General features: G+C 42.0%; 1 protein-coding gene across 50 annotated transcripts in view; it reads left to right on the top strand.

Moving 5' to 3' along the window:
• CELF1 (CUGBP Elav-like family member 1) overlaps nt 1-25,553 on the top strand; it is a 63,680-nt gene that overhangs the window by 15,730 nt on the left and 22,397 nt on the right. For 14 of the 50 annotated variants that reach the window (XM_081538781.1, XM_081538779.1, XM_081538773.1 and 11 more), the window contains exons 2-3: nt 16,740-16,777; nt 21,872-22,023. The exons of 23 other annotated variants lie outside the window; for them this stretch is intronic. In XM_081538781.1, the coding sequence (XP_081394907.1) occupies nt 21,953-22,023 (71 nt within the window). In that variant the 5' untranslated portion in view covers nt 16,740-16,777; nt 21,872-21,952. The remainder of the gene's footprint in view (nt 1-16,739; nt 16,778-21,871; nt 22,024-25,553) is intronic. 13 more of the 50 variants (XM_081538818.1, XM_081538801.1, XM_081538797.1 and 10 more) reach the window with 1 other exon arrangement.

Genomic DNA, 25,553 nt, shown 5'->3' with positions numbered 1-25,553 from the left:
TGGAAGGTGGGGAATGAGAGAGAAGGGAGGAGAGGAAGAGAAGGAATGAGACAGAGAGGGAGGGAGATGGTTGCATCTGTACCATGCTGTAGACAACAAAACTTGAGTTAGGAACCTCAGTGAGGAGAGTAACTTATTTGGGGCATCCAGCTATCAAGCGGTAGGTCAGGGTGGGACTTTGAGTCCACACTCCAAGTTCCGTGCCATTTTCCTTTGCTTTTCTTGCTTTTAGAGGCTCAGACTCATAAAAATAATGAAATAATTTATTTTTATAACCACTCCTTTTCATGTGGTGGTAAATTTTTAATTGTTAGTCATGTAAGTTCAGTGTCTCATTTTAGAAGTTCTTACCTTGCGTTAAGGGGAAAAATGGGCATATCTGTGAACTACTCTGATAAGATATTGTTTGTGTACCTTACCTAAACAGTTTTTACCTGTTTTCTTGTTAAAAAGTAGGAGTAATTTAACCCTAACAGAAGTGGCATGGAAGTAATGGTTTTAAGGTAGGTAGCATTCATAGCACCTTCAGGTCTTTGCAAAGAAATGTATGGCATTCCTATGGGCAAATAAATGGGGGTATCCCTCGCATGGGTCATTTAGTAGATGAGAAAACTAGACGTTGCATCTTTATTTGGTTCCTTAGTGAGAAATGGTGTGACATAAAAGACTGCTGTCTCCCTTTTTTCCCCTTCTTAAGGTCTGGTCCTTATCTCTCCTCCCATGTCCACAGCCATCCTTTTGGCTCTGACATTACTTAATTCTAAACAGCCATATTCCACGAGCTCCTAAAAAAGAGAGAGAAAGAAATGACCAGTCTCTCCCGGCTGCCTTGCAGTCAGTGCTACTTCTACCAAGTGGTCTGCTCTGTGACCATGTCCTCCTTTGACTGGGCCCACATTAAAGTCTGTCCCAAATGCTGTCTTGATATATGTCCTTGCTAGCAATCTTGATTTTTAAGCCTCCATTTACAGGTTGATTCACAGTGGGGGAAGAGCCATGTTCAGAAACTTTCTGATAGCCTGATTTTTCTTGTCTTTCATCTCTTTGCTTCTATTTATGTTCTTTGAACCTCTTTCTTGAGCTTGCACCTTCTGCATAGTTGACTCTATTATATCATCTTTGAGGCTGCAAAATAAAAGTTGGAAGATTTTAAAGTTAAAGTTCCCAGAATAATGTTGTCGCCCACATTGCACATATGTCACATTTTGAGTTTACTAGTTAAGCCTCTAAATATGTGCTTTATATACAGTATGTGCAGTGTGATGACTTAGGTTGCCATGAGAACCTAAAAATTTTAGGCTTAAATGGTTCAGTAAGAGACTCATTTTTTTTTTCTTCTATTGTCTTAGAGGTAGGCTAGCTTTTTCTTTGATCTAATACACTTTTTACAAATTGAGATATTAGTCAGTGTCTATTCTCAGGTATCACCTCTTGCTGACAGGGTGTGTACCTTCTTTGTCTGTCTGTTATCAGTCTCCTTTATTCCAGTCTCCCAAGCTCTAGTTTTTTCCCTGTCTGTCTCCTGTTACTTTGCTACAGGATAGAATTAGAAGCAGGAAACTGGAAGCCTTGCCTTCTTAGAAAAAACAGTGTACCTGGTAGGAGAGGAGCCGTCTAGTGGGCCAACCCCAAGCATGTCTACAGGATTCCACTCGCATGTAAGCCTCCTGTGATAATAAGCTCTGGTGGTAAAATTTGCTTAGGGAAAAAAATTTTTTTTTTTCCTGAGCTAATTGTTGTACTAGACTTCTTTTTTTTAGTAATTGAGGTATGGTTGATTTACAGTAGCTTGAGAATTTTTTTTAAAGAATTATGATGTTAGTCTGTCATCTAAAACGATTCAGATTCCGCTTCAATTGGAATATATTGTTTTGAATAATTTCTTGGCCCGGGTGACTTGTTTATTCTTGACTAGGTTTAGTCATGAAGATTCCCTTCTTTTTGGACTAGGACATAGAAGAGGAGATGACAGGATATTAGATGTAACAAACTATATATTATTTGGTCTTTGATTCTTAAACCTGTTTTGCATCATAGACCCCCTTTGATAACCTGGTAGAAAAACTATGGAGCTATTTCCCTACAGATAAAATTTAAGTACATAAATTTATTTTGCATATGTATGTAAAATTTTGCACATAATATAGTGAAGTTTATGGAATCCATGAAAGACCTGTGAATTCTGTAGGTCGGTGGACCCTAAACACGGACTCCTGAGCTGGTCCAATGCCATTTTTCACCGGAGGATGTGGGTATCAGGAAAGAAATGACTTACCAAAGGCCAAACTATAGGTGTGTATAGCCATTTTGGTTTTGTGGTTATACTTTAGTCACCCTTGGTATATATAGTTGTGATGTTTTGCATTGTGTTTATTTTTACATAAGTAATCTTAATGGATAATTAAAGCTGTGATGTCATCCAGAAAGTAGCATATTAGTCCACAGTACGCTATGTTTTGGGAAATCAAAGTTGCTTTGGGAAATCAAGGTTGCTGTAACAGGCCCGGTCAGAATAAATTAAATGTATAAGCCACCAACACAGTTAAGAGATTTTTAGTAAAACGTTGAACCCTTGCACATCTGTGTTTTGTGGGACGCCCTGGAATGCCTCCACTGCTGGAGTCCTGCTGTGCTCTTTTTCAGGCACATCAAACGGGGTGTAGACAAGGCTCTGCCTGCACTAGGAGATCTGGGAGGTGGGATTGAGAGACCAGCTTATCTGTGATGGGCCTTCTGCGCATCAGTGCTGGGTTATGTACAAGGGCAAAGAGGAGATTTCAGATGGTTAGTTTGCCTGTGAAATATAGTAAAGTAAATAATTATGGCGGACCAATTAATTTTAAGGATTTGAAGGGTTTCCCTTTTTTGAGTTTTAGGGAAAGAATTTTGCTGGGGTGCTATCCAGTATATTTGAGTATTTATGTCCCCTAAGCTGGAGGATTGCGCACACACGTATACCAGGCATTTCAGTGATAGAGAGGAACTAGGCAATGCTGTCTTCTCCAGAGCTCCCCTTCCTGACTGGGTGACCTTAGCAAGTGTTTTGTCATCAAAGATATTCACATGCACACCAAGTATTGGTTGATTCATTGAGAGCTAAAGTACAGAATCTTTTGAGGCCATCAGCAATGGATTTCTTTCATTTTCTGCCCCCCCACCTGCCCTTTTGTTTCTTTTAATCCATGCGTTTCTTATCTGTGGAGAGTTCACTCTGGCCACAAATTAAACTTTTCATATATACTTTACATTGAGATGAATGTGAATGAATTGTTCCAAGCAGAGTAATTTTTAGAACGTAAACATTTGATGTCTGATTATATAAGCCAGCATCCTGGGAAGTACATTTTAAAAGTTATACATTGTACAAGTTATATCAGGATTTATTTTAACTTGTAAATCAAAAGAGAAGAGACCCAAAATGTAGTCTGAGAGTTGGAATGAGACTTTCATTCTGAAAACACCAGCCGAGAGTCCTTCACACAAATGCAGAATAACCTTTTTTGCATGTTAATTCCAGAATTTAAATGATAAATTGAACCTTGTGGTGGCTGCTGCTGATCTGGTAAGACTCTGACCTACTAAAGTGTTCACAATGTCTTTTCTGTCTCCTGTGGCAGAGGGATTCTTGGTGTAAGTGACTGAAATTATTGGGAGGTTCCTTGGCTGAAATAGAATCTCAAACCTTTCTTCAGGCACCAACCTGTGTGTTTCTGTTTTTTGTCTGGAGCATGTGAACACAGTGCATGTGTGTGAGATAATTGGGCTTTCACGAATGGCCCCCTCTCAGCAGCCATGTATGGATGAGGCTGTTTAGGTCCTTACTCCTCCCTCCCTGAGCACGGCGCAGGATCTGTTCTGCTGAAGCTGCTGTTCCACTTTGCAGCTTTCTATATTTGTACAGCAGCAGCAGGGGCGGCCCACTAGCTCGGCCGCACGGCTGCCCTGCACGCCCATCCTGGCTTGTGCCGGCTCAGGGCTCAGCCGTGGCTTGCAGTTTGTGTTCTTACCTGCATACATCTGTCTGTGTGCGTTTCTGTAGAGGACTGAGGTTTCAAATTAAAGAGGTGACCTGTTTGTCTTGTTTTGTTTTGTCAGTTATAAATGGTAAAGAATGTTTCAGAATCTTGGGGGTGGGGTGAGGAGGAAAGATGCATATTATTTAACAAAATATATTAGGAGGAGGATGCCAGACTGATAAACATAGTGTCAGAAATGACTTTGTTCTCTTAGAAACTTTTCTCATCAAAGTAATAGCGTTTTTTTCCCTTTTTTCACTAGTCACAAAGCCCAGTTCTTAGGGGTGAAAATGAATTCCTTTCCTGGCACGTGAATTTCCTGATGGAAGAATTGAGTAAAAAAGGCTGAGACATCTACCTCCTTATGAAATGATCTCATACACATCTTTTTGTAAGAGGGGCTCCCCTGTGTCTCAGACAGTAAAGAATCTGCCAGCAGTGCAGGAGACCCGGGTTCAATCCCTGGGTTCAGAAGATCCCCTGGAGAAGGGAATGGCTACCCACTCCAGTATTCTTGCCTGAAGAATCCCATGGTCAGAGGAGCCTAGCAGGCAACAGTCCAAGGGGTCTCAGAGAGTCGGACATAACTGAGTGACTAACACTGTCACTTTTATAAGTAGGAGCTAAGCCTCTTCCTTTGACCTTTTGCTGGAAAAGGAACTGGGAAATGCCCCATTTCTCTGGGCTTTGCAATGACGATGCTGTTTGCATCGTTTCAGAGGGCTTTGTCTAGTTTGGCCTTACAGAAGGCTCGTGATATTTTTTTGGTGTCATGTCTATTTAAGGACATGACATGTAGACAAGAGTTCAGGTTATTCCAGAGAGTATTGGGTTTGTTATATATTTAAGGAGTACTCTCTTGCTTTGTTGTAAGATAGTCTAATCAGACAGAAGTAAATACCTCATTCTTGATCAACTCAAGTCTAAATTCAAGTTGGTTTTTTTGTTTTACACTTGCCTTTTACTCCCCTCCCCCAACCCCCCATGAGTCATAAGCACGCCAAGTTGGGAATAGAACTTGTCAGCTGAGTAGGGATGAGACACTTCTCTGCACATATTTGTAACTGGCTGGTGAGGAAGGTAAAGGACTTTGAATGCTGGAGAAATGCATTCACTGAGGCAGCTGCTTCTGTGGCTGTGTAGTATGGTTGCAGGGTTCCGTGTGACTATTTACTGATGTATTCTGCCTTTCAATCACTTAGGAGTCTGTTGTCCTGTGACTTGTTTGCCTGTGACTTGTCCGCTGTTGGCTTCAGGGGTATGTATTTGTGTAAGGCCTAGGACCTGGTACTAAGTCTCTCATGGGTCCCATTACTTAATGACTTTCTAAAATTCTGTTGAGTGTGTCATTAAGTTGACTTCACCTTCTCCTTGGCAACTTTTAGTCCCTGTCTCATTTTACCTTTCTACTAATGTTTTCTCATTTATACCGTGAGTCACTGTCTACTCTCTTAGGGGCTGTCACTGGAGATTAAAATCAGTGGCAGCTCTCAGATTTTAGAGCTCAATCTCAGTAAAGGAAACCGTGATTTAGCACGTCTCTTATTTCAGCTTTTCCTTTGTTCTTGATCTTTTAAAAACTTTTATAATTTCCCTGGTCTCATTGTATTAGTTGGTATTTTTTCATTGTATGCTTCCATGAACTCTTTTTGGTATGTTGAGGGTAATAAATAAATGTTTATAAATAAATAAGTGCTCTTAGAACAAGTGGTTCAGTCTTTTGTAATGAAGGTCACACTTACACTGGACTCTTAACAGATGCAGTTGAAGATCTGTCCGCCAGTCATCATCGCCTTCGTATCTGCTTTCCTCCGTCTCCTTCTAATAGGAGGTATTTCTGTATAATCTTAGGCACTCCCTTTTGCTGGGACTGACATCTGCACACTGCTGTATGTAAAGTAGATAACCAACAGGGGTCTACTGTAGAGTACAGGGAACTCTGTTCAATATTCTGTAATAACCTTAATCAGAAAAGAATTTGAAAAATAATAGAAAAAAAATCTTAGGTACTCAATTTTGAAGAGAAGCAATCCTCTCCTACCATAGGCTCCAACCTCAGTGCCTGGGGTAATCATGAGAGCAGAAGTTTATTGGGTACTCTGTGTGTGCCAAGGATGGTTCCAAATGCTCTAAATACATGGATTTTTTAATTCAAACACCTTCTAAAGTAGATACAGTTGCTGTGACCATTTGCCAGATGAGGTAACACGTATAAAAAAGTTAAGCAATTTACCCAAAGCTAAACATGGCTAGTAAGGTCAAGACTGGGACTGAAAAGCAGTGGTGTGACTCCAGAGTTTGAGGATAGTGGGTGTTACTGGCTTGTAGTCAATATTTGACTATTAATTTTATTAACATTCTGAATTTTATTTGGAGATTTTTGAATCATGAGTCATCTAACCCAGTTTCATTTTAGAATTTCCTTCTAAAAATGACTACAATATATGACTTTGGTTTTGCAGGTCACTGTCAACTAATTCATTTATTGATGATAAAAAGCTGGAAGGCAAGTAAAGTAGTGAGCCTGCAAAGCATACCCCAAATGACTAATTTATCTCTGCTAGTGCCAGACTGTGTATTGAAGATAGTGAAAGCAGAGTTAATTTTAGCTTCTTTAACACTGGGGCCCTACACTACCCATCTTTAAGAGATGCCTTCATGGGGGAGCATGGGGATTGAAGCCTGGCAAATTTTGCCTGATCCGTTAGCTGTAATCTGTGTGAGGGTAACAGGATAATAAATATATTCAAAAGAAATGATGATGGTAGAATTATTGGTAGGCAGAGTAATTTCAGTGGAGGGTAGCAAAAATATTATTCTAGTCTTAGTGTGATTAACTAGCACAGAAGTTTGATTTAGACAGAAAAGGGAGACTCGGCTCTCCTGGCGTGTTTGTCTCTTGAATTGATGACAGGTTTTCCCTGACCGTATATGCTTTTCCCTTGTATGTGTGCTGTCCGGTGTTTGTTGTTTGTGTCTTCTGAACAAGGACAAGGATTGGGCCTTTTTTGTACCCCCTCTGCTTCAAGAGTTAGATGTTCTCTATGTGCATTTTTTGATGGATAGATCTCCCATTTTATCAGGAGCTTGTTTTTGTAAAAATGAAATCAAAGCACTGACAAGTTTAATTTTGTGGAACAGTGGGATTTTTTTAGAAGTGATTTGAAGGAGGTGACAGAGATCATATAAATGGGTGTTTAAATGCGAGAAGCACTTTTAGGAGCACAGTTTGAGAGTGATGAAAGCATGATAATTGTTAGGAGTGCAGTTCGAGAGTGATGAAAGCATGAAAATCGAAGTCACTTTTTTAAAAAGTGACAGTATTAAAGAGATATTTAGAATTTGCCCTAGGGCTGCACATCCTTTGGGATGAATCAAGCCATGCTGAACACATGCCCTGATTGGCTGAAGCAAAGGTGTGTAATTTTTGTATCTCAGGGAGCATCTGCACGTAATGAAGTGGTTTCTGGTTTTGTAGAATTACGACCTTAACAGAAAGAGGTTGAGTAGAGTTTCCTGCTTTTCAACAGAATAGGACACACCTCCTGAGACAAGACCATATGGAAGCATCCTGCTTGAGTGCCCATGTGTTGAGGTTGAGGTTGGGGCAGATGGTGCAGGCAGGGTTCCTGGCTGCTTGGTCAGGGATTTTGGAGATGATAGAAGTTAGATGCTAAGTACTGTGGAAGGACTGTTGTATGTGATGTATATTGGGCCTGTTGGCCTAAGAGTTGAAGTGAACTCAGTGAGAGAATATTGATGTATTTGGTAGCGTGGGGGTAAGATAAGGGAAGAGATAAGAAGATGCTGACTTTAATGACACCTCAAATCTGATCTTAACCTCCTGAGATTAGGAAGAGGCAGACAAGATACAGTGTGAGAAGCAGGATTCCAGATCCCTGGCCTCGCTTGTTCTCTAGAGACTTCAGGTAAGGTATGGCAGGACTCTTCAGTCCCTCAGTTGTGTCTGACTCATTGTGACCTCATGGACTGCAGGACGCCAGGCTTCCCTGTCCACCAACTTCTGGAGCTTGCTCAAACTCACGTCCATTGAGTTGGTGATGCCATCCAACCATCTCATCCTCTGTCATCCCCTTCTCCTCCCGTCTTCTCCTCCTGCAGGACTGTAGGATTTTTCTATTTAAGCTTGAAGCTGTTTTGATTCCTTTTTGAGATACTAGGCCAAAAGCTGTATTTATAGAACTTATTTTGACATATTATCTCACCCTGTCCCTAGCCTTCCTTACTGGAATCCAGCTAATGTTGCACTCTGCCTGGCAGGAAGGATTGATTGAAGAAATGTACACATATATATACAGCTGAGTGAGTGAAAATAGTTCCAGACTTTGTAAATAGGCCGGCTATAAGGTTTGCAGTCAGTTAAGTTGCTGGAGTAACTTCACATGGCATAATTCCTCAGCTCACACATGGTCGGTATACTGCTGGTTCACCTGGACATTGGCTGTTTCCACACACATGTTTCTGGAAAGCAGGAAAAAAAATAGAAAAACAAAGTGCTTGGTTTGTAACAGATTGAGTTAGGATTTTTCTTTGTCCCTCATAACTTCCAAGAGTTTTCTTTAAAAAACAATTTTCTGTAAAATAGATAAAATATATGCATATGTAAACAATTCGGTCAGTATTCCACTTCTGCAACCTTTTTTGAGCAATTTTTTCTTTATCCTTCCAGAGATACTCTATTCTATTTTATAAATATTCTATCTATTCTTTTTTTTTTTTTTGGTCGAACTGCGCTGCTTGTGGGATCTTAGTTCCAGGGGTTGAACCCGGGCCCTGGCCGTGAAAGTGCCACTGGACCACAAAGGAGTTCCTAGTCCGTCCTTATATAAATACACCCTCCTGATCAGTACTGAGTGGCACATTGGAACTGCCTTTTTCTGTTTAATAGCTACAGAGGTATTGTGTCTCTATACTGTAGTTTATTTAACCAGGATCCAACTGATAGGCATATGTATTTCCCATTTTTGCTGTTATAAACAATGTCCTTATGAATGCCCTTTTGTGTATGTCAAGTATAAGTTTATTTGGAGGATGTATTTCTAGAACTGGAGTTGCTGGATTCAAAGTGCATATATAGTTGTCAAATTGATACACATACTTAAGATCATTTTTTATATTTTGCAAGTGATGTCTATTGAAGACTAGAAAGATTTTTTTTATTAAAGTATATTTGATTTACAGTGTTGTGCTGATTTCTTTTTCATATTTTTTACTGTTATGGCTTATCCCAGGATATTGATTATAGTTCCCTATGCTATATACAGGAGGACCTTGTTGTTTATCAGAGTAAAAGGATCTTAATGCAGTGGCAGTCAAACCGCTAGCCCAAACAATTCCTGGAATGAAGAGCATATGACCTGAGAGGGAAGATTTTTTTGAAAGAGACCGTCCTGAGATAAGCTGAACTATCAAAACCAACGACTATTATTGCTGGAAAAGAGCCATGTTGCCTAGAGTAGGCAGGAGTAGCCCCTCCTTCTTTAACATTTTTAGGGAATGTGGTGATGGTAGCTCAATCTGTAAGCCAGATATATTTCTTTTACTCTCAAAATGTTGATTTCACCCATTTGTGATCTCTGCCTTAGAAAAACATTTCTGGTCCATATCTCATTCAGTCCTTTTCTCTTTCACCAACTCAGGTGGATGTCATGAGACCAGTCACGAGAATCAGCCAATAAATTCCAAGTAGTTGTTACACCTAAAGTTTAATAATCACCTCAGAAAATAAAAGCAAACTAATACTTTGAGTGTGCCCCCTCTGCCCGCAAAAAAGCGCATTTTACAAATGGGTGTATTTTACCAAATAAAGCCCTGTGACTCCAGAAAGTTTTGCTGGCTGGCTGTGGAACCTGGGTCACTCAATCTGGTATCTTCACTTTAGTTCCCGCATCTGGAAAATGGGAATAAAAATGCTGAAGAATCTCTATTGAGCACTCAGAAGAATAATTATAAAGTCATTTCCAGAAGGTTGTGTATTACAGAAATGACTCTTCAGAGACATCAAGATTATAAGGTGATTTTAAAAGTAACTGACAGTGTTTTAGGGAAAAAAAAATTAGTCACATTCTGCCTACACGGTACTAACATATGGCACAGCCCTCATGAGCTGCACAAGTGGGCTGAAATCAAAATGCAGTTGGAGAGAGGAGCAGTAGTGACTCACTAGATGAGACAGATTTGGCCTTATGGCAGGGCAGTGAAACTAAGGCGGAACTGGTGGTCTCCGAACATGCCAGATTTCAGCAGAGGATTCGTGAATATTCTGGGACAGGAGAAGGGCTGAGCCCCGGGATGAGGTGCTCGGTCAGTGGCTCAGTCCCTGAGGCCCTCTCCCTGCAGTGCCCCCCACTTCTCCCACACAGTGGGGACCCTGCGCTGCCTCTGACTGCTGTGTCTTTGGAGGTAGAGGCCACTTGGGGCTTCCCTGATGGCTCAGATCCCCAGGCAGACATTTAACATTGTGTCACTGGAACACTGGGTTCAAACTGGAGAGATGCACAGCAGAGGTAGCAGTTCTGCCCGGAGAAAGCTGCGCGTAGGCTTAGCTGCCGCTGCCGAGGCGCGCCGGGTCCGACTCGGTGCGACCCCATAGGCGGCAGCCCACCAGGCCCCCCCGTCCCTGGGATTCTCCAGGCAAGAGCACTGGAGTGGGGTGCCATTGCCTTCTCCAGTGTAAGCTTAGCTACCATATGTAAATTGCTACCGCTCCATCCAGCGGTTTTGTTGCCCAGGGCTGACAGTGCTGCCAAGGAAACAGGAGGAGCTAAAGACAGAATGAGATTCTTATTCACTGCCCCCACCCTCCCCAAATAGAGAGCTGGGTGGGGAGGAGAGAGGGAGTACTTAATGGGGATCTGAGAATTACTTAGAGAGTAGAGGTATTTGGGGAGGAAGTATGAAGAGTTGTGGTTTTTGTTTTGTGTTTTGATGTATTTTGCATTTCGTGTCTGCCTCACCAGAGCACCTCCAAAATGGAATGCCTCGGGTGAGGTGAACGCTTGTTTGCTTGTTTCCATGTGTATGTAATCGTATGGAAAGATCATGTGACTCAACAGGAGATGAGATGGCAGATCAGGGAAGGAAAGAACAAAGCCCAGCTCACCACCATTTAACTTTTTTTGTGGGGGGGGGGCACCGTTCTATTTTGTGGACCGCTTTTTGTAACAGTTTCAGGAGATTTAATCATTACATTGGCTTTGTCAGATAAGCGTTATATTTATTGATTTCTACACACAGATGATGTTGGCAAAGTCAGGCTTTATATGAGTTCTGACTCAATTCTTAAATGTGGGCTGCTCACAAGAAAATGTTTTATAACTATCACTTTAAAAAAAAAAGTGTCGCTATATTGCATAACAGTGTTAACACTACTGAACTGTATACTCAAAAATGGTTAGATGGTAAATTTTTTGTTTTGTTTGACCCTGCTGTACCTTGCAACATGCAACATGCGGGATCTTTGTTTCCTGACCAGGGATTGAACCCACGCCCCTCTGCATTGGAAAGTCCCTGTGTATATATTTTCTACCACATTTTTTTTTTTTTTTAAGCTGGAGAAAAGTTGTTGCCTCTAAAGAAAAGATGAGCATACTGGCCAGTGGTGAAGGAGATGAGGTTGAGATCTGTTTATAAACTTATCTCCTGGGGTCAAGGAGAGGACACACATAGATGACTCAGTGAAGAATCAGAAGCCCCAAACTTGAGTCTGAATCATGGAAATAGTAGCCACGGAGCAAGTGTCGTAAGGGGGGGAAATGGTTTTTATACACCCCACAGAGAAGGTGTCAGGTTTGACCCGCGCTGACCCAGACAAGTCAGAACTAAGCCTGAGAGAGTGCAGGACCCAAGCTGTTTCACATGAAATAGTTTCCTTTGGTGGAAGGAGATGCCCTGGGCATGAGGAGAGTGACAGAGGGGAATGTATTTTGTGTTTCAGTGTGTCTGTTTAATTTACCTGATCGCCTCTATTTTACAGATGAACAAAACAGTTAGCGGTTAAATAGTTTCTCAGTCTTGGGTCCACCTATTTGTTGCCGGGTTCTTTCACACATTTTATTTCATTGAGTGCTCAGATCATTGAGGTAGATTCTACTCACTATTAGTTGTGATATGTGTGTCCAGGATCCTGGATTAGGATCTGGTGGCAACTGCCATTCCCCTGCCCCAGGTTCCTGAGGAAAACAGATAGAGCGGCCAATCCAGGCAAACTCCGCTGGATTTAGCACTAATCCCTGGTGGAGTTTTGCATCAGGAAGAGCTTGGTTAGGTAGGACAGCTTCCAGAGGTGGTCCTTTTATATGGTGGTTTGGCTTTCTAGGGCATAGATGTGGAAGAACGTGCAGTTTTCCAAAGCAGTAAGCCCAACCTTATTGAACCAGCCATATAATGGGAGGAGAAAGAAAGACATGAGGGCATCGCACACAGTCTAAAAAGTAACAAACATTTTTTAAAAGAGCACAATTTTCATAAGTCCTTCCTATTATTTGTTTCCTCTTCCAGTTAGAGATTTGTACCGTGACTTGGTTATATTCTGGGCATCCATTTGGTTCTTTGTTAAGTCCTCTTTTACAGGTGAAGAAACTGACCCTTAAGAGATGTTAATGAACTTCATCAGTCACAAGTCTCCTGAGTAACAGGTAGTTTTCACTAACCCCAGTCAAATCGGTTAAGACCGTTGAGACTTTGAACCTTTACCTACTTACAAGAATTGCCTTAGAAAAATGGTCAGATTTGGCTTCATGGAGCTCAGCATTTAAGCAGTCTTTTCTGTGGTTTGTGTACAGGATCTTATAGACAGCTTTGAATCTGATGTTCTGCAGGACCCAGACTTCCACTTACTAGAGTGAAGGAGAGGCTCTGGAAAAGATGGGACTTGGAGAAGAAAATTTACGATGTGCTTCAGTGTACCTGTCAGGCTTTCAATCAAGGGTCCAACTGCCTATCTTTATAGTCCATCCAACTCCTTCATTGCCCGGATTCATGTGATCTTGAGAGTTACTTCATTTCTTTGTCCCTCGTCTTGTCTGTAAATAGAGATAGAATAGGCAGGAGGATGAAGTATAGAAAAGACCAGAAGCACCACATGGTGTACAGTAAATACTCAAAAGTGAACTTTTGTAATTGTAGCCTCTTGTAAATGACTGGACATTTTCCCTACTTTCTGGTGTACAGGTTTTAAATACATATCCCATCAGTTTGAGGATGTGCACACTTAGTACCATTGATAGCATCTTAAATTTCTTGATTTGTGATAATCTGTTAGATTCAAAGAGAAAAATCCGTTCAAGAAACTATTCATCCCGATGCTGGACATAAAATTGGTGAATTATCTATTGTTTTGAATTATCCAGGCCTGTTTTCAAATTTCCCAGGAGACCTAGGGTTACCCTGAGGGCCAGTATAGGCAAACAGGTAGGATCTGTCTTGCCTCTGTCTGTCTTCCACCTGAACAGCTTCACTTTTATGTTTATGGGAAAAACACTTCATTTAAAAACATTTCAAAAACCTCTCATCTGGATCATTGCTCAGTTCTTCTTTAGCTCCCTGCTTTATTATTAATATATTAATAATATCCAGGTATTGTTAAGAGCACTTGCTAACAGTGGTTGGTTAGTGAGTCATGCTGATGAGGCTAGAGTCATAGGTTTAGGTCTCATGTAGGTTGCTGAGCATTACTGTGCCTGTTGCCAGCCTCTGTATCTGGAGTTTGCTTCAGTGCACACGATGTAAGAGCTGTTCGTGGTGATTGAGTCAGGTGAATCTCTATCTTCCTTTGAAGGACTGTGTTTTGTTATTCAACATGCAGGCCAGCAGAGAACTCTGAGAAATAAGGTTCATTACCTTGCCTACACTATGGGAGGTGTGTAGGAGATCTGAGACCTTTCCTATCAGATACTGTTCATTCACTCTTGCATCCTTGAAGCATGTCCAGATCATATAGAAGTTCCAAGATATAGTCTAAAACCAAATATAAATTCTTTCCAGAGGGTTTGTTGTGGGATAAGTACTTTGCCTTTCATAGTCCTCTGTACCATCGACTTGCAAAGTTTCATTTCAATTCTTCAGAGCAGGTCATGTTTTGAGCATCTGAATGTCACAAGCAGACAGTCCTGCTCATTCCCCTCAGTGCCGTCTTGCCCCACATCCTTGTCTGTTGCCCCCTCACCCCAACCCCACCCACCTTTTTGGTGCTCCTTTTCTCCCTTAACTCTTCCTTTTTACCCCTCTTTGAAACCACTTCTGTGCCTCCACACATGGTGATTAAGAACATGAAGATAATGTTAATAGAAACAGACTTTGTGGAGCTCCAGGGAAGTATAGAACAAAGGTAGTTCAGTCTCCCTCACAGCTTGCAATGCATTTTGTTTGGTTCCCTACAGAAATGAAAGATGTAGAAAATTCAAACCTAGGGACTTTTCTGGTGGTCCAATGGCCAGGACTCCGTGCTCCCAGTGCAAGGGCCCGAGTTCGATCCCTGGTCAGGAAACTAGGTTCCACATGCAGCACCTAAGAGTCCGTGTGCCGCAGCTGAGACCCGGCACGGCCAGGTAAGCGCGTCAGTACTGGGAGGGAGAGAGAGAGGAAAGGATGCCAATTAAAAAGAAATCCCTCCAACCTGAAGCTTTTAATTTCCACGTAGCTTTCCTCTCTCCCCGAAGCGTTTCTGTTTTTTTAACAGACAAGGCAACAGAATGTAAGAAAAGTAAAACTGGAATGACAAAGCTTTTTAAAGAAAACACCTTCTTGTGTATTAATCTTCCCACTGGCCTCCTTCAAGTGACTAGGGCCTGTGTGGAGGAAGGCAGTGTGTCCTTTTTTTGTGTGCTAAAGTTTTCTTTAAAAAGTCTTTGGGTGGCTTAGTAGGATGATTTATCTCCTACCTATGTGTGTGTTTTTTAAATAAATCCATTTTCTCTTTCTCTTGGCTATGCACCTAGGGTGTTCTTAGTCCCTGCCATGTTCTCTGGGACCTTGACTTTAATATAATTGCTCCTTCTCAACCCCAGCCTGCGTTTTGCTCTTTGTATCCTGGAGATTCCCCAGCCAGCATGCAGTATGAGTCTGGTCTCACAGGGTCACATAATAGTAGTGTTTCTCAGCTGTTCTCCGCAATATATTGGGAAACATGACTCCTTGGTCTTTCATCTGCCCTTTGTATCTTCCAGAATAAAACTAACAAGTAGACATTTAACTTGTTCTCTACTGTCTTAACAAAACACTCCCGAGCGCTCAAGACACACTGTCCCTATACAACTTTGTGCAGCCTGGATGGGCACATTTCTCAAGAGAGATAGACTGTGGGCTCTGAAATTAGAATTCCTCATGTATTCAGTAGATTATTTTAGCCTCTGAATTCCTAGCGTAGTCCCCACCTTGGAATGGCCATAATGATATAGGATTGAATGAAGTGTTATGAACATAGAAATAGTAAGTTCCTTTCCTCTTAATAACTTTTGATGATGTAGGCAGGTCCAAGAAAGTACTTTTAGTTTTTGTGTGTGTGTATCTTAGTGTAAATTTTACAGTAGAATGGTTGGAAGCATCATTACTTCATTAGCAAAATTGGAGACTAGTTCAGTCTGTATGAAGCGTCAGTTAAGTGTTCATGCACCCATTTTATGCCAGTCAGGAAATGTCTCTGCGTTCAAAGAGGGTAGGTGGAGTGCAGTGTCTCATGGGGAGTTCTCGTTCTGGTTTTGTCTTTCAGAATTCTTACCACTTTCCAGTGTAGACTCGGTGACTTTCTGCAGTTCTCTGTCCGTAGGCAGGGCCAGACAGAAGTACAGCCAGCAGGAGTTCTATCTAGATGGACTTTTGTAGGAATTTGGGCAACTTTTATAGAATCAGTCTTTACTTGAAAGATTGTTCGATATGTTTAAAAATGAAATAGATTGGTGTTTTGGTTCCTCTGTTTGCTTTTACCTTCAGTTAACTTCCCCATCTTCTGATTTTTTTTTTTTTTTTTTTGGTTTCAGTGGTTCACCACTGTCCTGGGGCCATCAGTATGCATTTACAAGGCAGGAACTTCAGTTGCTTTTGAAGAGTTTTATACCTAGCACCAGCCTATTCAGGATGATTGCTTTGGGGAAATAGCATGGCTTCTTCACATGAATAATACAATCTTTAACTGCTCAGGGCTTACCTTGTGGCTCAGCTGGTAAAGAATTCGCCTGCGATGCGAGACACTTGGGTTTGATCCCTGGGTTGGGCGGATCCCCTGGAGAAGGGAAAGGCTACCCACTCCAGTATTCCGGCCTGGAGAATTCCGTGGACTGTATAGTCCTTGGGGTCGCCAAGAGTCAGACATGACTGAGCGACTTTCACTTTTAACTGCTAAAAGGATTATACAGCCTTTAGCTTTATGGTAGTTTCCTACCCAAGAGCAGATGCTAAAAATGATTGTTTTGGTGACCTAGATGTGCTGTAGTTCAGTCTCATAAATTCTAGTCATTGATTTGCTGTTTGTTGTGACATTTTGGGGTAAGCATCTTTTTAATAAACGTTTTAGTACTTTAGTTCTCCTTTTTTTAACTGGATGGTGTTAATGTAATTGTGTATTGGGTACTTGAAAATAGGGAGAGGGAGAGTTTGTTTATCTTCAGTCTCAGTGACAAAGGGGCTTTTGTTTGAAAAGAAGCTATGTGTCTGGAGTTATGAGAAGTATAGGCATGGTCCACTTATTTTTCTTTCCTTGGTTTTTAGAGTGAAGACACTAGTCCAGAGGGAGGTGGAAGCTACAGGTATGGGCTCCCTGCTGGGTGGCTGTGCTCTGTGCTTGTCTGTTTAACCTTCCTCACTGCATGAGGCCTGTTTTGCAGATGTGAAAAAAAAAATCGCCTTCAGAAAGGTGATGGCTTTTTTCTGCATTGTGGGATTAAATTTCCTATTCCTGGGAAGCTTGATTTTTTTTTTTTTCTTCTCCTTCCCAACTTTCTCCTTAGCTGTTTACCAAGGCAGGCTTACCTCCCATTTGAACTAGCTGCTGCCTAGTTGAAATAGTTGGAGCTGGGCAAGGGGGTGGAGGAGTGGGAGAGAGGGAGGGCATGTGCTTGTATATGTGTGTATATCTGCACACAGCAGCTGCCTGGCTGGCTTCCGTTCCCCTTTCTACTTCATAGTTGGAAAAGGATTAGTTGCTCAGTGGTGTCCGATTCTTTGCAACCCCATCAACTGTAACCTACCAGGCTCCTCTGCCCATGAGAATTCTTCAGCAAGAATACTGCAGTGGATTGCCATTCCCACGTCCAGGGGAATCTTCTCAACCCAGAGATCGAACCTGGATCTCCTGCATTGCAGGCAGATTCCTCACCATCTGAGCTACTAGGGAAGCCCTCATAGTTGGAAGACCCTAAAAGTGAAAAAGGGAAGTTGCTCAGTCGTGTCCGATTCTTTGCGATCCCATGGACTGTAACCTACCAGGCTCCTCTGTCCATGGAATTCTCCAGGCAAGAGTACTGGAGTGGGTTGCCATTTCCTTCTCCAGGGGATCTTCCTGACCGAGGGATGGAACCTGGGTTTTCTGCATTGCGGGCAGACGCTTTACTGTCTGAGCCATGGTGGCTTATTGGAAGACCCTAAGTAAACTAGAACAAAGATGAGGATAGAACTTAGTGAATTTCACAAAGATGATACGACCCTCTTGGAACCAGAATTTGTTCAACATACTGATTTTTAAATCAGCACTGGAACATAAACAAAGCGTCAACTTACAGTATATTGTTATCAACTAACACTTATACTGAAATTCCAGAACTGGTTGGGGACCTGAAATATGACCTGATTTGAAGGGTGGTCAGTTTGACAGGATGATTTATTTGATCAAGTTTGTCCCAGAAACTCCATGGAAGTCTCTGAGCTTACACTTTTGCTGAGAGAACTAAGCATAGAAGAATGTCTTTCTGCTCGGACTTTGATACTGATTGGGGAGGAGATAGGTGGTTAAAGATAGGGAGAGGAAATGGAAGACTTTTAGACTTCAAAACAGGTCAATTTTCCTCCCTTCAGTCTTGTCCTACCTTTTTTGTGCACCATATATGATAATTTACAGCACACAATCTTAGATATAAGTTACTAAACTTAGTGCTTTTGGTCTTACTGTGATTTTAGATTTGGAATAGAACTTTTTTTTTTTAAACAATACTTCTATTCCTTCTTTAACCCCCCCCAGCCCCCCTCTTCAGAATTTTTTCATTGTCTGGACTCCCAAGGAAACTCAACAGAGGTTTTCTGTTTTAAGATCGCTCAACTCGCACATGTTTGTAGAAAGTCTCCCACAAAGTGAGATGTCACAGAGATAATGAGCAATTTAGGTCAGTGCATTTTTGCATATGCAAAGTACTAGCTTGGGAGTTTTAGGAGACCCACTAATTATATTAGAGGTACTAAACTTTAGAAATGAAATTCAAGTCCAGAAAGATTTTAGGCTAAATTTTAAGTTGTTCTGGTTGGTTATTTTCAAGTAGTATCAGTTCGTTGCTTCTGAGGGGATATCCAGTCCAGCTCACTGTGTTAGGTTATGACTTTTCCCTGGGTTTTTGCACTTTTCCTTAAATAGACTAATGATGGAGTTCTTTAACGACATAGGCTCTCTTTTATAATTTAGCAGTAGGCTCTCATTTTCTCTATGCTCATACAACCAGACTTCACATTCTTGCCTTTTAAAACACATTTAGATTATTGAGATGGAAGTATAAAATCCCTTCACCTGTCATTGAACTCCCTGGTTACATCAGTCAAGATCGACAGCCTGACATTTGCACGTTCCATGTGGGCTCTTTTGCTTAACTATACTTTGCTCTTTCTTTTGACAAATCGGATGCTGTGGTTCTAGCATTTCTGTCTTCTAATCCAGCTTTTAAGCTGTTTATTCCCTTCTGATGCTCTACATGCAGGGGGTGCTGCTCTTGAGGGCGTCCTGTACCCTCTGGTAGTGCCCACAGAATTCTGCAGGAACACAGGGCAGGGCACCTAAGGCATTCAGGAAGGTTTCCTAGGAGAGATGATCTGTGTGTGTGCATGTGTGTGCTGTGTCCAACTCTATGACCCCATGGACTATAGCCCGCCAGGCTCCTCTGTCCATGGGATTCTCCAGGCAAGAACAGTGGGGTAGGTTGCCATTCCCTTCTCCAGGAGATCTTCCCAACCCAGGGACCGAACCCACGTCTTCTGCCCGTGTCTCCTGCGTTGACAGGTGGATTCTTTACCACTGAGCCACCTGAGAAAGCCCCAGTATCTTATCCTCTGATCATTTTTAATGATTTGGGTTCTTACTATTATAACAGACTGATTGTTCCTACACTCAAATAATCAAGCTTTGAGTTATTGCCCTTAGAAAAAAGAATATTCAAGGCAGAGAAAACTGAGACAGCCAACTAGGGGAAGAAGAGGAAACCGTGAGTGTGAGTTCACAGGCACGTGGTTAGAGGGAGACTGAGGGGAGGTCGGGCCTTCTGTTGCAGTGGGTCCTGGGTTTTAGGCCTGGACTGTGTTTCTGATTAAGAACTGTTAAACAACAACTGCTTACAGATAGTTTGCTATGAATAACTTTTAATTCTCCTTCTTAATTTCCCTCTAACAGCTGCATTTTTGTATTTCCATAATTGTTTTTATCGTCACTTTGTAACCCTTATCTAAAATGGAGTGACTTGTGATTAATTTCTGTTCTTTCTTTTCCCACAAGCATGTTGAATTTAATTATACCGAGATAATTCTTGTGACCTGCTTAAAGAGAATTCCCCTTCCCCCCATGTAGTAACATTTCCACCTTGTAGGTTTTTAAAACATTGCAGCCTTATCCATCGTAAAATGAATTTTAAAACGTTACAACCTTTGACTTGGTAAAAATTACTGTAAGGAGTACACATCCTTTCATACACTGAGCAGTACTCTCGTTATAGTTGTGATTCTGATTAAAATAGAGATGTAGTTAGGAGTCATGCATTTTTGGTGAATAAAAGCATAGCAACCAGTGGACTTCCTGAAAACTTGATTCATTTTTAAAGGAATCCTTGAACTAGAAAATCTAATTTGGTTGTTAACTGACCTCGCACAGTTACTCCTTAGTCCAGGTGCTTTTCTATAGGAAGAAGCGTGTGATCGACTCCAGTGCGTTTAGAAACAAGGACCAAACTAGCCAGTAGCTCAGCCAGCCCCAGCTTGGGTCGCCATCTTCTTTTTCTCTGGCGGCCGGGGCTCGGTGAGCTGTGTGCTGGGTGCCAGGTGCAGCCTCCTCACTGGCAGCCGGCTTCTGCTTCCTCTTTAATAGGGTGGCAGAGCGCCTGTCACTTCTGTCTCTACGGGGGATCACATGGGCCAGGGTCTCGGACAAAACAGAAAGAGCAGTTACTTGGTATTTTAGTTCTAAATTTTGGGTGGTTATGTCTGGATATTGAACAGAAGACACAGTTTCTGCCTTTCTCAGTTAGATGTAGACAGGTGTCAGCCATTGTTAGACTAGAACATTTAGACCTGTGCTGTGACATGACTACCTTTCATCATTTTTTGTTTTAATGTCATTCTGTGTCTTTAGTTCGTTTGTTTACCTCTTTACATAACTTCTTTTTTTCAAAGTTCCCTATATTGTGATCTGAGCTTGAGTGAAGTGAAACCTTTGAGGTAAGGCAACCCTAATGGTAAAAATGGAAAGAAGTCCTGTGAAATTTGGGAGCCTTCAGAGATAGTTTTAGAGTCACTGCCTAAATATTGAAATGCCACCATTTGTTGTTTGGAGGGATGTGGAGCTAAATTGAGAATGAGAGCACCACATCTGCCTTGCCTGCTGAGTATATCTATCTCTGCTGCTCACCCGTAATAGAATTGTTATGTGCGCATTCATTAATCCTGGTTTCAGGAACAGTTTAAAAGAGAGCAGGGGGTGAAGAGACTTAGTCTGCATTCCTCTCTCCTCCTCTCAGTGTTGGAGTGTTTGTCCCTCGTGGGCCCCAGGTCTTTTTCATTATTATCACTGTGGTGGCTTTTGTTTGTTTTTCTTTTGTTTCTCTAGAAAGGTCAAAATACTGAATAAACAGTGTTTCTTAGTACTCTGTCAAGAGGCAGAATATACTTCTTATTTTTTGTTTTTTAAATTTTCTGGCAAATTAAGATTCAGAGTTACTGAAGAAGTTTTGCCTTGTGCTCCCTAAGTGAATGCCACTGCAACAGCAATTTGTAAAGCCCTTCCCTGCGGTAAAGACCATCAGGAAAGCAAAGCTGGTCCAGTGCAGGGGGTGATATAAGAGCAATATGTTTCTGGTGGCCAGCTCTTCAGCCAGCTGGCCTCTGGCCTGCTTCTGATGGATGGTCTGAACCATTCCTCCTTAAATGACTCTTCTGAGGTTAGTTTGGAACCCAAACAGTGTGTTCATTGCTGTCTTTGGCACATGGAAAATAAGTTCAGACCAAGGCTAACAGCCCAGTTCTTTCTAAAAGCGTTTGCAGACGACATGAAGTGAACCTCCCCCCCCCCCCGCCTTGTGCTCCAGGTAGTTTCGAGCTTTGGGGGGGTTCCCCAAAAACTGATCGGCAGGGAGGAGTTGGGAAGATGTGAGACAAGTTTGTGTTTCTTCTGCTCTGTTAGCCGCTGCTATCTTCATGGATCTGACACTCTATTTATCTGACAGCGCACTTAGTACTGCTTCGCCAGGGAAAATCGCACAAAACAAGCCTGGCGCATCAGCACTTTCATTGTGTGCGGGGCTGAGCCTCCCCTCACACGGTCGCATCCCCTTTTTAATCCCCTACGCCCTTCCCCTTCCCCAGCCCTGCCTGCTCCTGTGGCACTTACTGCTGGTCTCCCTGAGCTCCTGTTTCCACTTTGTGTTTTTTGTGGGGCCCAGGAAGCTAAAGCTGTGTATATTTGTGGATCAGACAAGTGCAGCAAGTTAATATCATTGGCTTCTGAAGGGGAGAGTGAGGTGATGGCTGCGTTTAAGTTGGATTTCCTTCCAGAAATGATGGTGGATCATTGCTCTTTGAATTCCAGTCCCGTGTAAGTATTTTTGTTGTCTAATTTTTATCATAAGTAGAGGACTTGGGCTGTTTTCTTTGTTACTTGATAAAACGAGTCCCTTTCCTTAAAAGAGGGAAGAAAAAAATTGGGTGAGGAAGCCAAAGTCCACACTATTGTTATTTTCTACTGCAGTCTGATTCTCTCTCATTACTGCTGATTTCCTGTAGCTGTAACTAAGTTTTGTACATACAGATGCATTTGATATATGTCTAGCAGCATCAGCTCAAGTGTGCTGGGCTCTAATTCCTTTAACGTAGTTTTCCTATCTGATAGATTCTAAGGTATTTTTTTAACCTTAGATTTATTGCTTTGGGTTGGGTTATACAACTTCAGATAATCTTTTGGGAAGCTATTTATTTATTTGTATGTTTTATTTCTAATGATCAAATTCTTAGACTCATATCACAGACTGGTAGCTAGGGTGTATTTAGTAGTGTATACAGAATACTGTATCGATATGTCAACTAACCCTGAATCTTGACCCTCTGCACCCAACTAATTGAAAATGCAACACAATACGTGATTTTGGGAACATCAGATGTGCCCCACCCCAAGGGGGGCAAACTGAATTAATCTTGATTGGCAAATTGCCTAAATAAATTTTGAACGTAAAAAATGAGAAGCCTAATCAATTTGCATTATTGGTCACCATTGTATGCAACGAAAATGCCAACCTGGCTCTGAGTTGTAGCTGTAGGGAGCCTGAATTCTGGGCTCTGTATTAAAGAGCACACTTCTAACCCTTGATTTCAGTTACTTGAACCAGGCTTCAGAGTACCTTGGAACCTAAGTGAAAGAGACTTAAGTCATCCAAAGCCAAGCCTATCAAATGGTAGAATACTCCGTAGATCCCAGAGGGTAGTGCGGGTCTTTGAGGTTAGGCCTCCGCATGCAGACCAGTCTGCCCTGGGGCTCGGTGTAACAAGTGTGCTGATAGCAGATCGGCAACAGTTCTTTAAGAAGTGGAACAGTTTTGGGGGCCTCAAACAGAGTTGGCTTGCTCATTTGAAATGGATCCTGTGCCTTCTCTGTAGTCCCCAAAATAATGGTAATCTAGAAGTGTCTTTTTATGAGAGTTCCCTTTACTGCTAAAATAAAACTTCAGCAGTAGATTACAGGTGAAATCACAGTGAATGCCATCATAAAAACTTAAAATATAATAAAAATATTCCCACATACCAGATAGATGATCCCTAGAATTAGGCCCAAATTGTCTTTCATTGTAACACTTTCTGCCTATGCATTACCATTGCCTAGTGGTTCAATACAATGTTTTTCCTCAGCCTGTTTTCTCATCTTTTACTAGGTCGGCCTAATTCAGTATCCCATGAAATCTGGATCATGGACCACTCTGTAAAAGTCACCTGGAATTAAAAACGCAGGTTCTGGACCCGTGCCCAGATAATTCTCATGCTAGAATGGGCCCAAGAATCTGTTTTTAATAGTGTCCCATGTGGTTTTTATGTACACCGAAGTATGAAAACGAAGGGACTTAGTACGGTGCTCATTCTGAGTAGACATAATCAGGGAGTACTCTGTTATATTATTATTTTTTTCCAAGAGCTTTTGTTTTAATCATCCATCTTCTCAAAAACTTTGTGAGGTTAATTGGGCATAGGCTATTGCCCCTATTTTACAGATGAGAATCCCAGCTGAGAGAGGCTATGACTGACTTGACTGAGAACAGTTGGTATCAACCTTGGGCTTAAAATGCATGTTTGATGGTAGCCTCTTTATTTTTTGCCTGCTGGACTTGGCTTCCTCAGGTGTCATTAAGCAGTTATCATGAACTTTTCTCATGACTGCAAGTCCTCTGGCCCACTCCCAGGGGCACCACACACCCAAGCCACAGAGTTGGAAAGAAGAAAGTTCTAGAGAATGGTGGGTGCTTGTCACCTGTTGGATTCTCAACCCTTCTTTTCACTCATATTGCTTTAGCAGTAGACGTGATACCACTAGTTTTTTCTCTGAAGTGATACTGCCTGGGAATATGACCTAGCAATGTATCTGTTCCAAAATTTCAAATTACAGGAGACAAACATTGCTGGAGTTGCTGTGGAAGGGCTGAGGGGACCCGCTCCCTAGCTCCCTTTCTCGTTTACGGTAACAGGTGTTGCAGACACTCGGTATAACAGAGGAACAGGTGAAGCTGGCGAGCACTTTGCTTGCACCCGGGACATAGGTGTTCTCTAGGCGGGGGTCAGAGCTCAGCCCTGACCTCTCGGCTTCCCTGTTGTTTAAGGGGGCACTGATGTGCTTCTCTGATTCTCAGATCTTTATGACTGTCCCCTGGATGTCCCTTGGGTTCTGTGTACCTAGTCTCGTTCCCCTAGAGAACAGCTGGTAAGTAACTTAGGCCAGCGTTTCTGGGTCCTTTCCATCCTGGTGTTCTTCTGTGCACATTGTGAGCCAGGGGACCAGGTCGGGGTCGGTGGTGTCTGGAGATGCAGCAAGTGTTTATGCCTGCTGGGGAGGTGGAGGATTAGTAAGTATGTGAGATTTTTCTGTTTGTATAATGAACAAATGGAGATCAACAGGTAATAAGAAGGGGAGAGGGGGAAAAACTGAGTAATTAAAGATTTTGGAAATGATTTTTGAACAGTTGTGAAGGTAGTATTTGCCAGCTTATTTGGCTCCAAGGAACAGATTCCACTCAAGCTAGTATATATGAAAGGCTTGTCTTGTAAGGACACAGTGGGGTGGACTATAATATAATCAGGAACTCTACTGCTCAAAGACTCAAAAACTCCAGCTTTGTGACCCAGGGCACACGTTCAGCTGTCTGCACATGGTGCTGCTTCTGCTGTTCGTCTCCTGGATAGTTTTGGTTGCAGCGTGACTTGGCTTTGCCATTGCCCTTCCAGGATGTCTTGACACCCCCCTTCCCACCCCTACCCCCACTTGAGATACAATTAACACAACACACAGTTTACCCTTTTAAAGCGCACAGTATCAGTGATTTTTTAATTTATTTTTTACTGTATCCATAAAGTTCTGTGATTATTACCACTGTCTAATGACAGCATTTTCATCACCCCCAAAAGAAATCCTGTACCCTTTAGTGATCATTCCGTCCCTTTCTCCCCACCTCTAATTCTCATTCCCAGGCAACCACTAATCTACTTTCTGTCTCCATAGGTTTGCCTATTCATTTCACAGATGTAGAATCACACAATATGTAACTTTTCTGTGATTGGCTTCTTTTACTTAGCTTAACGTTTTCAAGCTTCAGCTGTATTGTAGCATGACTCCCGTTACCTCTTGCCCCTGCCCTTTCATCTTAGCTTAGCTCAAGCTATCCTGAGTTGCAGCTTTTCCTCTTGCAACTTCATCACTGACTGCCTGTTTCTGTCAGTGGGTTCTAGGTTCTGTAGAGCAGTCCTGGGCAGTAGAACTTCCTGTGATGTTAAAAATGTTCTTCTGAGTACTCCCTGCTGGTCCAGTACTTAGGACTCCAGGCTTTCACTCCTGAAACCCTGGGTTCAATCCCTGGTCAGGGAACTAAGATC

This window comes from Giraffa tippelskirchi, chromosome 11, assembly GCF_054371585.1.
Source record: "Giraffa tippelskirchi isolate mGirTip1 chromosome 11, T2T-mGirTip1v1.2.pri, whole genome shotgun sequence".
Lineage (NCBI taxonomy): Eukaryota > Metazoa > Chordata > Mammalia > Artiodactyla > Giraffidae > Giraffa > Giraffa tippelskirchi.
Note: the sequence above shows the minus strand (reverse complement) of the source record. Positions and strands in the feature narration are given on the sequence as shown.